This window comes from Rhagoletis zephyria, unplaced genomic scaffold, assembly GCF_001687245.7.
Source record: "Rhagoletis zephyria isolate East Lansing unplaced genomic scaffold, Rhagoletis_zephyria_1.1 Rzeph_scaffold_00030, whole genome shotgun sequence".
NCBI classification, from domain to species: domain Eukaryota; kingdom Metazoa; phylum Arthropoda; class Insecta; order Diptera; family Tephritidae; genus Rhagoletis; species Rhagoletis zephyria.
The window spans coordinates 286,899-300,014 of NW_016157114.1; the positions used below are offsets into that span (position 1 = coordinate 286,899).

General features: G+C 35.3%; 1 protein-coding gene and 1 long non-coding RNA gene across 3 annotated transcripts in view; both read right to left on the reverse strand.

Moving 5' to 3' along the window:
• Positions 1-13,116, reverse strand: part of hyd (E3 ubiquitin-protein ligase hyd) — a 534,145-nt gene that overhangs the window by 157,075 nt on the left and 363,954 nt on the right. Inside the window, exons 10-11 of one of the 2 annotated variants that reach the window (XM_017617630.1) lie at positions 5,209-5,540; positions 3,880-5,149 (exon numbers count right to left, since the gene is read on the reverse strand). In XM_017617630.1, the coding sequence (XP_017473119.1) occupies positions 5,125-5,149; positions 5,209-5,540 (357 nt within the window). In that variant the 3' untranslated portion in view covers positions 3,880-5,124. Of the gene's footprint in view, positions 1-3,879; positions 5,150-5,208; positions 5,541-13,116 lie in introns of those variants that run through there. The other variant, XM_017617625.1, reaches the window with a different exon arrangement.
• Positions 9,490-13,116, reverse strand: part of LOC108364180 (uncharacterized) — a 9,677-nt gene continuing 6,050 nt past the window's right edge. Inside the window, exon 3 of the long non-coding RNA XR_001847712.1 lies at positions 9,490-9,571. This is a non-coding gene — a long non-coding RNA (uncharacterized LOC108364180). The remainder of the gene's footprint in view (positions 9,572-13,116) is intronic.

Below are 13,116 nucleotides of genomic sequence, written 5' to 3' on the forward strand. Positions count from 1 at the left end.
GCAAAAATCTGAAATGTGCTAGTCTTCCACGCAAATAACGAAATGTGCTAGTCTTCCACGCAAAAATCTGAAATGTGCTAGTCTTCCACGCGATTAGTGAAATGTGCTAGTCTTCCACGCGAGAATCTGAAATGTGCTACTTTTCGACGCGAATAATGAAATGTGCTAGTCTTCGACGCGAATAGTGAAACGTGCTAGTCTTCCACGGTAATTTGAGATGTGCTACTCTTCGTTGGGAGCGACGATATGTACTTTGTTAACTATGTTATATGTATGTACTAGCCGACCCGGCGAACTTCGTCCCACCCATAACTAGATTTTTAATTTAATCGTTTTGGTCTAACATTTTCTCCAACAGACTACGATTTCCAATGGCGAATTCATCGGCTAAGATTGTGGTTTGGTGGTCGTTTGCCGCCTTAAATAAACTAACGAAAGTGTTATGTCCATGAAGAAGGTCGCCGGCGGCAACAAAGATCCGGATCTATAGTGAATTTTCCCTAGAAACATTATCTTATAGTTGGTGACAATTTCAAAATGGATTCGTATCCTTGTTCGACAGAAACCCAATATACATACTTACATAGACTGAGATGAAATAACTTAAAAGCTAGTTTCACGAACCAACAACTTTAGAAAGCAATTTAAGGGAAAAATTGTTTTTTTTCTGTCAGGTTCTATATTAAATTCAATTAAAAAATTAAATCTTCACTAAATTGCTTTTATTAAACTGGCTTTTAAGGTATTTCGACAGGTAGTGGTTTGAGATTTACCACTGCACAAATAAACCCTGGTATGTACGAATGAAGCTTTAACGCATAATAATATTGGCAAATCACACCCAGTACACGAGAGTTCGATATACTCAATGGTGCAACAGGTCGATTTAGTCTGACATTCGCGGCACCTTTTCTCACTTGGCGATTTTTAGTAATAACTCGACCTCAGCATCACCTCACATCTCTTTTTTGCAATTGGACTTCCTTTACCGTTTCCAATACATGTCTTGAATATTCGTCAAATCGGATCATAAAAAAAGATTTTTAGTAGTAACTCAACTCCAGCGCCAACTGGCGGGTTAAATTGTGAAACTAAACTATCCAGAGACTCACTCAAACACACACACAACTTTTTTGAAATCCCTCCAGCCATTTAGGATTTCACTCACAAACATACCTACAGAAGTATTATATACACATTCAAAGATAAGGAAAAGTCAGTACGTTTGTATTTTGCCATGCCCTCTTTTCCAAGAGCCTACTTTTCTCCATGAGTATGGGATTGATTTCATATATCTCCATACGAAGTTCCAGTACTATACCATGAACACTTCCAGAGATATGCAGTATGAAATCCGGCTTGTATAGTAGGTGCCACGCCCCCTTTTTCAATAGCTCCATATTTTCTCAATGACTATGCGATTAATTTTATATATCTCCACACCCAGTTCCAGTACTCTACAAACAACAATTCTAGAGATATGCAATAAGAAAAATTCGACTTGTTTGGGAGGTGCCACGCTGGTATAAAGTTCCAGTACTCTCCCATAAACACTTCCAGAGATACCTATTATGAAAAATTCGGTTTATATGGGAGGTGCCACGCTCCATTTTCAAATAGTCCGAAATTTTATTCATGAGTATGCGATTGATTTCTACTCTACCATGAACATTTCCAGAGATATACAGTATGAAAAATTCGGTTTGTATATTCCAATTTTTCTCCATGAGTATGTGATTGATTTCATATATTTCCGTACCAAGTTCAAAAATTTCTCCAATATTTCTCAAGAGTATGCGATTGATTTCATATACATAGTATCCCCATACTAAGTTCCAGTACTCTAGTATGAACACTTCGGGGTTCGGTGAAAATTCGGTTTATATGGGAGGTGCCACGCTCCCTTTTCAAATAGTCCGAATTTTTCTTCATGAGTATGCGATTGATTTCATATATCTCCGCACCCAGTTCCAGTGCTGTACCATGAACACTTCCAGAGAAATGCGGTATGCAAAATTCGTATTTTATGGGAGGGCCCACGCGCTTTTACAATAGCTCAAATTTTTCTCAAGAGTATGCGATTGATTTCATATACATAGTACCTCCATACCAACCCACCAAACAATTTGTGTTGCCGGTAATAAGAAAACGTGTCGCCCTCGGAAACAAATTTATTGCCGGTAATATTGCCATCGAATCGATTTCCTATTACCGGTCGCTCTAAAACGTCCGCCGAAGGCAACTCGCCTGGGCGAGTCGTTTTCTTATTACCTGAATGAGTCCTTTTCTTATCGCTTCAGGCGATATTTGGAATAATTTTATTCTTTTTAATACTTCATTTATTTTTTTGTATACCAAATCGCAACTTACAATCGGAATTAATTCATTTTCTCGCTGTGAGACTTCCTATTTTATCAATCTTGTCCTTGGGCATAATTTAGATGCTTTTGGCCAATACTATTGACGCCATATTCATAAGTTTCGGAATTTTTGAGAACTTTTTTATTCAAAATTGACATGAACGAAGTGATGTTGCCGATTTGTCACCACAGCAATAAATCGGTGAGTCGCCAATTTGTTGCCATTGACGATTGTTGCCTATTTCTCATGTTTTGCATGGTGGGAAGTTCCAGTACTTTACCATGAACATTTCCAGAGATATACAGTGTCAAAACTTCGGTTGTATATGAGGTGCCACGCCCTTTTCCAATAGCTCCAATTTTTCTCCATGAATATGTGATTGATTTCATATATTTTCGTACCAAGTTGAAAAATTTTACCATGAACGCTTCCACTACTTACTTTAGTTAAGATTAGTTAGCCAAGGATTAGAGACATGAGCCTCTTAAAAGCAATAAGGGATTTGATTTTTTTTTAATTTTGAGTTGCGTCGTTATTTCGGAGGACCATCGGCATGTGAATTCATATAATTCGGTAATGACATAAATTCGAGTAAAAATACGATTTTTAGTTACATATACATATTATTTTTCCTGTTATCAATACATATTTTGAATCTGAGGATAATCGGACCATAAACCCGATTTTTAGTAATAACTCGACTCCAACGCCACCTGGAGGCTCTTTTTTTTGCAATGGTATTGTTTTTCCAATTGTCAATACATATCTCGAATATGAGACGAATCGGACCATAAACACGATTTTTAGTAATAACTCGACTCTAACGCCACCTGGCGGCTCTTTTTTTGCAATGGTATTGTTTTTCCTATTGTCAATACACATCTCAAATATGAGGCAAATCGGACCATAAATACGGGTTTTACTAATAACTCGACTCCAGCCCCACCTAGCGGCAGTTTTAATAGTTATTCTGCTATTCGGAAGGCAGGCAAATTCAAGAAATAAATGTCATAAAAATCGGCCTTTCTTGAGTTATAAATGGTGTAACTAACACGACTTTGTTTTATATATATAGATGAATGCACACATATTATTAATTGCGATTTTAAGCCTAATTGTTTGAGTTTTTATGCTTTGTATCGAATAAACAGACTCCCTGATGAAGGCGGAAAAGACGCTGAAATGCGTAGAAGGATAAAAGAAAACTCTGTTTTGCTTTTTATTTGACCGGCCGAATTATTTAAAAATTTGAATTTTGTGAGAAAACGTAATCAAAGCTTGAACAATTTATACAGTTGGTGTTTAGGCGTGACTGCTAACACCAGGCGCCTAAATACATGTTTCCTTTGTGCAATTTATGAAATTTTCAAACAGGCACTTCTCACCGGCCATGTAATTGAATTTTCTTAAGTTTTAATTAGATGGCACTTCAAAGTATGCTCTGCCTAGTCTGATGCATTCTCCGGACACTGCTTCCGGAGTTTTCTGCGGACTCTGCATGGCTTACAACCAGGTGGTAATAGTTGGTTACCACTAGCCACAGTGCCTACCCACTACTTTTTGGGCCAATAAATATTTTTTTATGAATGCATGCAGACATACTGGTCTCCCCACTCACTGAGTTATTGAGTTGGTATACCAAAAGGCAGATGGAAAGAGACATATCTTCGCTATTTTGGGAGGTTTAGTCCAGGGAACCAAAATAACAGTTATCACATTTTTCAAAAATAAAAACGTCATGGGCAAAATATTGTTGTAGATAAGATTTTTCAAAGTTCTTGAGGTCCGTAGGACTTTAGTCTTCTGTTAGGCTGAACATATTCAAGCATATTAATTGTATGATGAAATCTCCAAAAACGTAAATTTTGAATTACATTTCTTTATTATTAGACGTGCGATATAAGGATTTAAAACAAAATCTGAATTTGATCTTCGGTAACTCCAGTAGTTTTCGTTTGCCATCAAAAAATTATACCGTTATACTGGTTACAAAAATCTCTATCGACGCCCCGGGTCAAAATTTGTCGCCCGGTTATCGTAATCATGCCCTAAAAGGTGTTGCATATATGCCCCGATGTCTGAACTTGGCATCCTTGCGAAACTGATACGGCTGTGTAAAATGACGTGATTTCTTTCATCTGATGCTGGAAAATAACACTGCAGAACTGAACCGCTCAGGAACAACTTTACAAGAGCGTGCCATTTCTGGCGGTAATAAGAACCGCGAAGTCTGTTCTGCCCTTTCCAAGTTGGATAAGAAAGCAAAGCGATTGAGTCTGGTGGTCAACGAGGACAAGACGAAGTATCTCCTGTCATAAAACAAACAGTCAACGCATTCGCGCCTTAGCACTCACGTCACTGTTGACAGATATAATTTCGAGAGAGTAGAGAATTTTTTTTACTTGGGAACCATTAACGCCGATAACAATGTCAGCAGAATCACTCTTGCCAACAAGTGCTACCTTGGGATGGGTAGTTAATTCAGGAGTAAAGTCCTCTCCTTACATACGAAAACCACACTCAATAAGTCAGTCATCATGCATTTGTACTGAAATCCAAATCAAGTTTTGCACAGCTGATTGTTAGACCAATAAATATTTTCCCGCCCGGCAAAACAAATTTTATTTTTAACACGATTGTACCGGTGCGAAAGGTTACTGGTATGTCTCGAATATGCCTAAAATAGCTGCTGATATTAAACGCTTTCTTCTAAATCTGCGCTCTGCCAGGGCAAAATGTCCATACACAATTATGAACAAACAATTATGCTATTAGGCGGTTACAGTGGCTAGGGCAAAAATGGTATATTTTCATGTTTTTGGAAATATTTATGTGTTCGATACATACCTTCCAATGTTTTTGAATGCATTTATTCGTTCAAAGGAACCATATCCTTGCCTTGGAGTGTAAAAACCACGTTTGCCTGGAGAATAAAATAGTGGATCACTGTCTTCAATTTGACACTGCTCCAGTAACACAACAGGTATCATTTTCTTCTGGGTTTGGGTTGACGCATTATTTGCATCTGATTTTTGTTTATAAGCTATTATGTCGAGTGCTTCGTTAATTTTTTGCCGCAAAGTATCTTCAGAGGACAAAATAGATAGTAATTGTGGGGTCGGGATTTCAAGCAGCATGCCAGTTATTTTAGACGCGTTTGTAGGATTAATAGAATATATCTGAAAATATGTGAAATAAAAACACCGTTAAAATGAACCGATATTATACATAAATATGTATACATTACTTAGTACAGTGACCCAAATAAAAATTGGGACGCGACATTTGAGCAAGTTTTGCCATTAGACCATTAAATTTTAGTATAATAAAGTGTAAATATGAAGTAGCTATTAGAACTGGAAAACTATCGATGGCACTATCGATAGTATCGATGGTTTTTGACTATCCAAACCATCGATGGTTTTGTAAGCACTATCGATCATTTTCACTCATACATACATTATTCACTAAAACTATGTTTCCACGATAAGTGATTCGCTCTCTCATTCGTAATTCGCTCTCTCATTCGTGATTGCCGTCCGAACCAAATTACGTAATTCGCCATACAAAATTTTGAGAGCGAATCACTTCATTCGTAGGTTATTCAGATCCAATCACCATGCGAATCAAGAACAAATCGTTGTCTTCTCTAATTTTTATCGACAACGGCTGTAAACACATAGACCACACACATCCCACAAACATTGAAAAAATAGCTAGATTCGTTAAAACTATTGATTTAGCTAATTAGCCACCACACATTTTTTCTCCACCGTTAAAATGCACAATAAACAACACATTAAACAATAAACAAAAGCAAAGAACAAGAAGCAGAGATGCAAAGTTAGTCAGGAATGTGTCGTGTTGATTCGCCGTTCGTAATTGAGAGAGCGAACCACGTGATTCGGTCGTCGTGGAAACACCCTTTAAGAGTAAAAGATGGCGGTACCTGTTTCATCTTGTGAGTCGGAAAAGACATTTAGCATAGCATGGCAAATAATTTCAGAGCGCAGATGCTGCTTAAAGCCAAAAATCGTTGATAAACTTTTTTTGTGTGTACATATTTTAGCAATTCTGATCTCATTTTCAATAAAAGTTGTTATGTTTAATTTTTGGACTTTTTTAATCGCAACTATCGATAGTGTCGACATTTTCGATAGTATCGATACTATCGATGGTTGTGACTATCGAAACTATCGATGGCCACGACTAGCGATAGTTTTCCAGCTCTAGTAGCTATGACTTACCGTTGATTATTGGCATTTTTTTTTTGTGGACGGTGCTCTGCTTTTTTTCCATATAAAAAAATTGTCGAACATACTTTGTATGAAAAAATGCTGTAGGTTCTCTCCTTTGTGTGACAACATCAAGGCGCATGCCACAAATGGGAGGAGAAGCTCGGCCAAACACTGACGTATTGTGTAAACGCCAATCCTTTATTATATGAAACGGTGCTACAAAAAAAAGTCATAAAATACACCCGAAACAAAACCTACCGCTATCGTCGAGCACAACATAAAAATAGGTTCCATATAGTTCCTGAAGCCTCTATTTTTATTTTATTTAAAAACAACCGTTATGTTCGTACTTGATGCAGGTATCTATTAGCATCTTGGCTACTTTTCATCCGATTAAAAAAAAAATTTAGAAATTAAAGAAACAAATATTAATATAAAAATAGTCACAACCAACATTAAACATGGGGAAAATTTACTGAAAAGCAGACTTATGGAAGTAGAATACAAGAAAATAATAGAAAATCAGAAACAATTTTCTAATAAAGTTTCAATAGACACGCAGAAACTACATGAGAAAAAATTAGATGAGCAAATATCAAAAAATATAACAAAATTTGGCATAAGATTTAATGAGGATTGGTTTATAAATAAAACAGATATTCCCATGTCTAAGTATTCCCGTTGGCTACTGTCACTTGGAGGCAAATTCGCATTGCCGGTGTCTAAGAAAACATTTTCCCCGATTCCCATAATTGCCGACTTAGAGCAAGGCATACAAGATATTACTGACGAAAGGGAAAAAGATGCAACAAGAAGCAATATCTCTGCAAGAATCAATACATTCTACGAAAGAAAAATTTATATTGAAAACGTATGCAGACACCAGAAAATTTATAGGTCAACACAAGGAAGAAATAATAATAACACAAGCAGATAAAGGAAATAAAACGGTAATGATCTACAAAAAGGATTACGAAGATAGAATGAGGGAATTACTGAATGACAAAACAACATACAAAACCATAAGAAGTGATCCTACCCAACAATTATTGAGGAAAAACAACAATATAGTAAACGACTTATTCAAGCAGAAAAAAATTGACGTAAAACAAAAATTCCACTTGACATGCACAGCAGCTAATGCTCCTAGATTATACGGACTACCCAAAATTCATAAAACCGGTACACCTCTCCGACCAATATCCTCGTCTACAAATGTTCCCTGCTACAAATTATCGAAGTTTATTGGCAACATTTTAAAAAACATAATCTCTGACGAATATAATATAAGAAATTCCTATCAACTGAAGGAAAATCTAAAAAATATTACTATTGAAGAAGATGAAATTTTAATATCATTCGATGTCATATCACTATTTACGAATATCCCGATACATTTAGCCATACAGACAATTATGAAGAATTGGAAAAAATTAGAGAATTTTACAAACATTACACGAAAAGAATTTCATACCATACTCGAGTTTTGCTTACGGGATAACAATTACTTCAAATACAATACCACCCTTTATCAACAAATTTATGGCATGCCAATGGGTAACCCATTATCCCCTACCATAGCGGACATCGTACTTGACAAAATATTGGACGACAGCATAGCTGAACTTAAACAACACGACATACATATAAAATACATAATTAAATATGTAGACGATATGTCTGCAATAATTAAAGCAAAAGACGCGGAAGACATACTAAAAATATTAAATGCACAACATACAAAAATACAATTTACAGTCGAAAGGGGAAAAAACAAGAAAATTGCCTTCCTAGATGTAGAAGTGCATAAAAAGGGAAACCGAATTCTGCTGAACTGGTATGCAAAATCCATTGCTTCGGGGAGATTGATAAATTTTCATTCCAATCACCCATGGAAACAAAAAATAAACACCGCTGCCAGTCTTATTAGAAAAGTCCATCTGCTCAGCGACGAAGAATTTACAGAGCAAAACAACAAGAAAATAAAAAACATATTGCACAAAAACAGCTACCCGCACGCGTTAATTGAAAGATTATTACAAACAACAATAAAACAAATTCGCCAACCGAGCCAAAACAATGAAGTACAGCCAAACAACACTAACAAAAAATACATTGGGGTGACATACATACCAGGACTTACAAATAACCAAGTACTCCGAAAAACAATAAAAAATGAGAATGTGATATATGCACACAAGCCCCATAACACAATCAACAAATTGTTGACGAAAACCAAAGACAAGATCGAAAAGGAGCAACAACACAATGTAGTGTACCAAATAAAGTGCAAGGGCAATGATAACGAAAGCTGCAATAAATGCTACGTAGGCACAACAAAAAGAGCGTTGGGTATAAGAATCAATGAACACAGAGCGGACGCGAGAAACAAAAAGATGACAACAGCACTGGCTCAACACTTAACAACGCACGAACATATAGCGGACTTCGGCAACACAGAAATTTTGGACATCGAAAGAGGAGAAAGAAGGAGAATGACACTGGAGAGCCTACGAATACAACAACAATTGGACAACGCAATCAACTTTAAGGAAGACGTCGACAACACGAAGAACACATATGCAGCCGTACTAAAATTAAAATATAAATAAGAATACTTGAATAATTCATCCTAAATGTTGTATTACTTTCAATGTGTGCAAATTAATGTAAAATTCTTGTCAATATTTAATGTGAGTTTCAAGTGATATTATGTGTGTAGATAATTAGGGTTAAGTATACATGTACATATGTAACTATTGTTTTGTATATATGTATGTATGTATGCAACTATTATTATGTTTTTGTTAATCATGGTTTTCGTTCGTTCTTCATGTTTATTGTTTATCGTTCAAATAAAACAGACTCCCTGAAGATGACACGAGAGTGTCGAAACGCGTAGGAGGGACAAGGGAAAAATATAAGCATTTCGCCTTTTACTCCATCGGCCAAAGCAGCTCCAACCCAGCAAACTAAAAAAAAAGATGTTTCGAAAAGAGGATTTGTAGACCTTTAAAATGATGTATAACAATATATTGTTAGACTTAGTTTGTGGGGAGCTTCAATCGGATTTATTTTAATAAGCCACTATTTTTCTGAACTTTTTCACCTTCACCATCGCTGATTTAAAAAATGTCTATGAAAATTGCCAAATATGTAGCATTCGGTTAAAAGAACATTTATTTTCGAATAAATTGATACCTAACCTAATGCGGTTGCATAAAAAATGTAGAAGTTAAGCAATTTAAGCAGAAATACTGCCTTGAATTTACTATACATATATCGTCGCCTTAGAGTGTAAACCTGCTAACGACCAAAAAAAATATTTTACTGTAGAGGCAAAAAACTAAATATATCTTTAACTCTTAGTCTGAAGGGCAAATCCTACATATAGTTTGCTAATCGCGCGACGTTCTATGGCCCTAATCCAGAACGAATGAAACAAATTACGTTTTTATGGTTTTATTGGCAAATTTCTAACTTAGCAGCTTTTAGTTTTTGTATTTTCAAAACTGAAGTGGATTTAGCAGGTTTTTTGTATGAATAAAATTGTTTCTATTTTATTTTTTTGTGATTACGAGCTCAATTTAAATGTTAATTAAAATAGTATTCCACAGATACAAACAATTATATATATATAAAAAAATACAGCAGATTTATTCTTCCGTTTATTGCAACAAAAATAGGCAGTTTATAAAACATATATTAGTAACTATAAGTGAAGTATTCCTCTTTCAAATTAATAGTACAAAGACCACATATAAGATAATTTAAGTAGGAACTCAATAATGCCAGAAAGTATGATCCATATTATTCAATCATGAGGTAAAGTGTTATAGTAGGCGTGGTAATCTTCAGGAAGTAATCGTTTGAAATACTGGAGATCTCATACTTTCTGCGAGCAATCGTACGCCTACTCTCGTATAAATTCGGAAGGTGAGAAAACGGCAAGGAAACAGCTACTGGGGATTTTTTTGCGGTATTACTTCCCATTCGTTGGAGAATCTTAGTTTGAAATGTGTCGCCACTTGGTGTATACAGTAGGGCTCGTATATCAGTTACTTTAGCAGCATCTTTGCCGCGACCGGGTAGAATGCTATTAAAGAATTGAACTGTGTTAAGGCTTTTAAAGAACGTGTAACTAAGATAAGTTTCGTCATATGGTTTTGGATTTTTTCTAGCTGATCTACATACTTCAAAGTATTCTGCAAGAACATGGATATCTCTTTTCTTAAGTGCTCGTTCGATAGTGGAATGGATACAATCAGCTTCCATTTGGGTATGGCCTATTTCAAGAAACTTTTGCTCAATAATGACATTGTTATTTATAGCTGTGGATAACAAAGCATTAGCCATAATACTGTTTCGGTTTTGATATGTGCATTCGTCGCTATAAAAAATTACTGTAATTGGCTCCCCGGAACTATTATTTGGTACAACATTTTTTTCTATCAAATCTACCCACACGCTGGAAAACTCTTCTGCATTTAATCTTCCTTATGTTTCGTTCCAGAAGTAACAATAATTTTCTTGAGATATAAAAAATTAAAGCTTATTCGTTGGCTATCAACTTGGCTTAAACGCTNTCGCCTACTCCTTCGAACTGCATCAAAAGGTCAATTTTGCCAAAAAACGGATTTAGCAGGTTAACACTCTAAGCCGATGATATGTGTATGTACCGGACTTTCAGATTTTTTGAGCAGTGTGACTAAGGAATTAATCAATATTTACAATTATATTTTATATAATTTTTGACAATTATATTTTTATATTGGCGTATTTTTTTTTGCTTGCCAACTGCGGAATCGCCTACTCCTTCGAACTGCATCAAAAGGTCAATTTTGCCAAAAAACGGATTTAGCAGGTTAACACTCTAAGCCGATGATATGTGTATGTACCGGACTTTCAGATTTTTTGAGCAGTGTGACTAAGGAATTAATCAATATTTACTCAAATTTGATATATACCATGGTTCATTGGATGGAAAATGAGTGTGGATGGAATAAAAATGGGTGCGGCGCTGACCACTTATATCATTTATGTATAACTCAAAAACTACCGATCTCGACCAAATGTGACGAACAAAAGTATTGGCACAGTGAATTTTTCGCAATATATGCAAAGTTTTTTATCATAATTTATTTTCGATAATTTTTTATAAAAATAAAATCTCTAAACTTTGTGCAAAACTCAGGAAAATTCATTAAATTTGCACACTAATTTGCAACTCTTTATTCAGATTTTGTAGAAAAATTTCAAGTATGCAGTTTTATAGTCCATTCAATTTTAGTAAATGCAAGTTTAACCCTAGAACACACACCCGGGTACAAATGTATCCACTTTCAACTTTGGAGTGTTGTAACTTTTGAACCGCTATACCTCTATACNCAGGTTAACACTCTAAGCCGATGATATGTGTATGTACCGGACTTTCAGATTTTTTGAGCAGTGTGACTAAGGAATTAATCAATATTTACAATTATATTTTATATAATTTTTGACAATTATATTTTTATATTGGCGTATTTTTTTTTGCTTGCCAACTGCGGAATCGCCTACTCCTTCGAACTGCATCAAAAGGTCAATTTTGCCAAAAAACGGATTTAGCAGGTTAACACTCTAAGCCGATGATATGTGTATGTACCGGACTTTCAGATTTTTTGAGCAGTGTGACTAAGGAATTAATCAATATTTACAATTATATTTTATATAATTTTTGACAATTATATTTTTATATTGGCGTATTTTTTTTTGCTTGCCAACTGCGGAATCGCCTACTCCTTCGAACTGCATCAAAAGGTCAATTTTGCCAAAAAACGGATTTAGCAGGTTAACACTCTAAGCCGATGATATGTGTATGTACCGGACTTTCAGATTTTTTGAGCAGTGTGACTAAGGAATTAATCAATATTTACTCAAATTTGATATATACCATGGTTCATTGGATGGAAAATGAGTGTGGATGGAATAAAAATGGGTGCGGCGCTGACCACTTATATCATTTATGTATAACTCAAAAACTACCGATCTCGACCAAATGTGACGAACAAAAGTATTGGCACAGTGAATTTTTCGCAATATATGCAAAGTTTTTTATCATAATTTATTTTCGATAATTTTTTATAAAAATAAAATCTCTAAACTTTGTGCAAAACTCAGGAAAATTCATTAAATTTGCACACTAATTTGCAACTCTTTATTCAGATTTTGTAGAAAAATTTCAAGTATGCAGTTTTATAGTCCATTCAATTTTAGTAAATGCAAGTTTAACCCTAGAACACACACCCGGGTACAAATGTATCCACTTTCAACTTTGGAGTGTTGTAACTTTTGAACCGCTATACCTCTATACCCGGATCTAGGAAGATTATTTAGTTTTGAGTTCAAATTCAAAATTTGAACCAGATCGGACCATTGGTTCAGGAGCTACAGCCTTCCAAACACATTATATACGTAAACACACACCCGGGATACGTTTGTACCCCAATAGTAAAAATCCTCATAATAATAAAAAAAA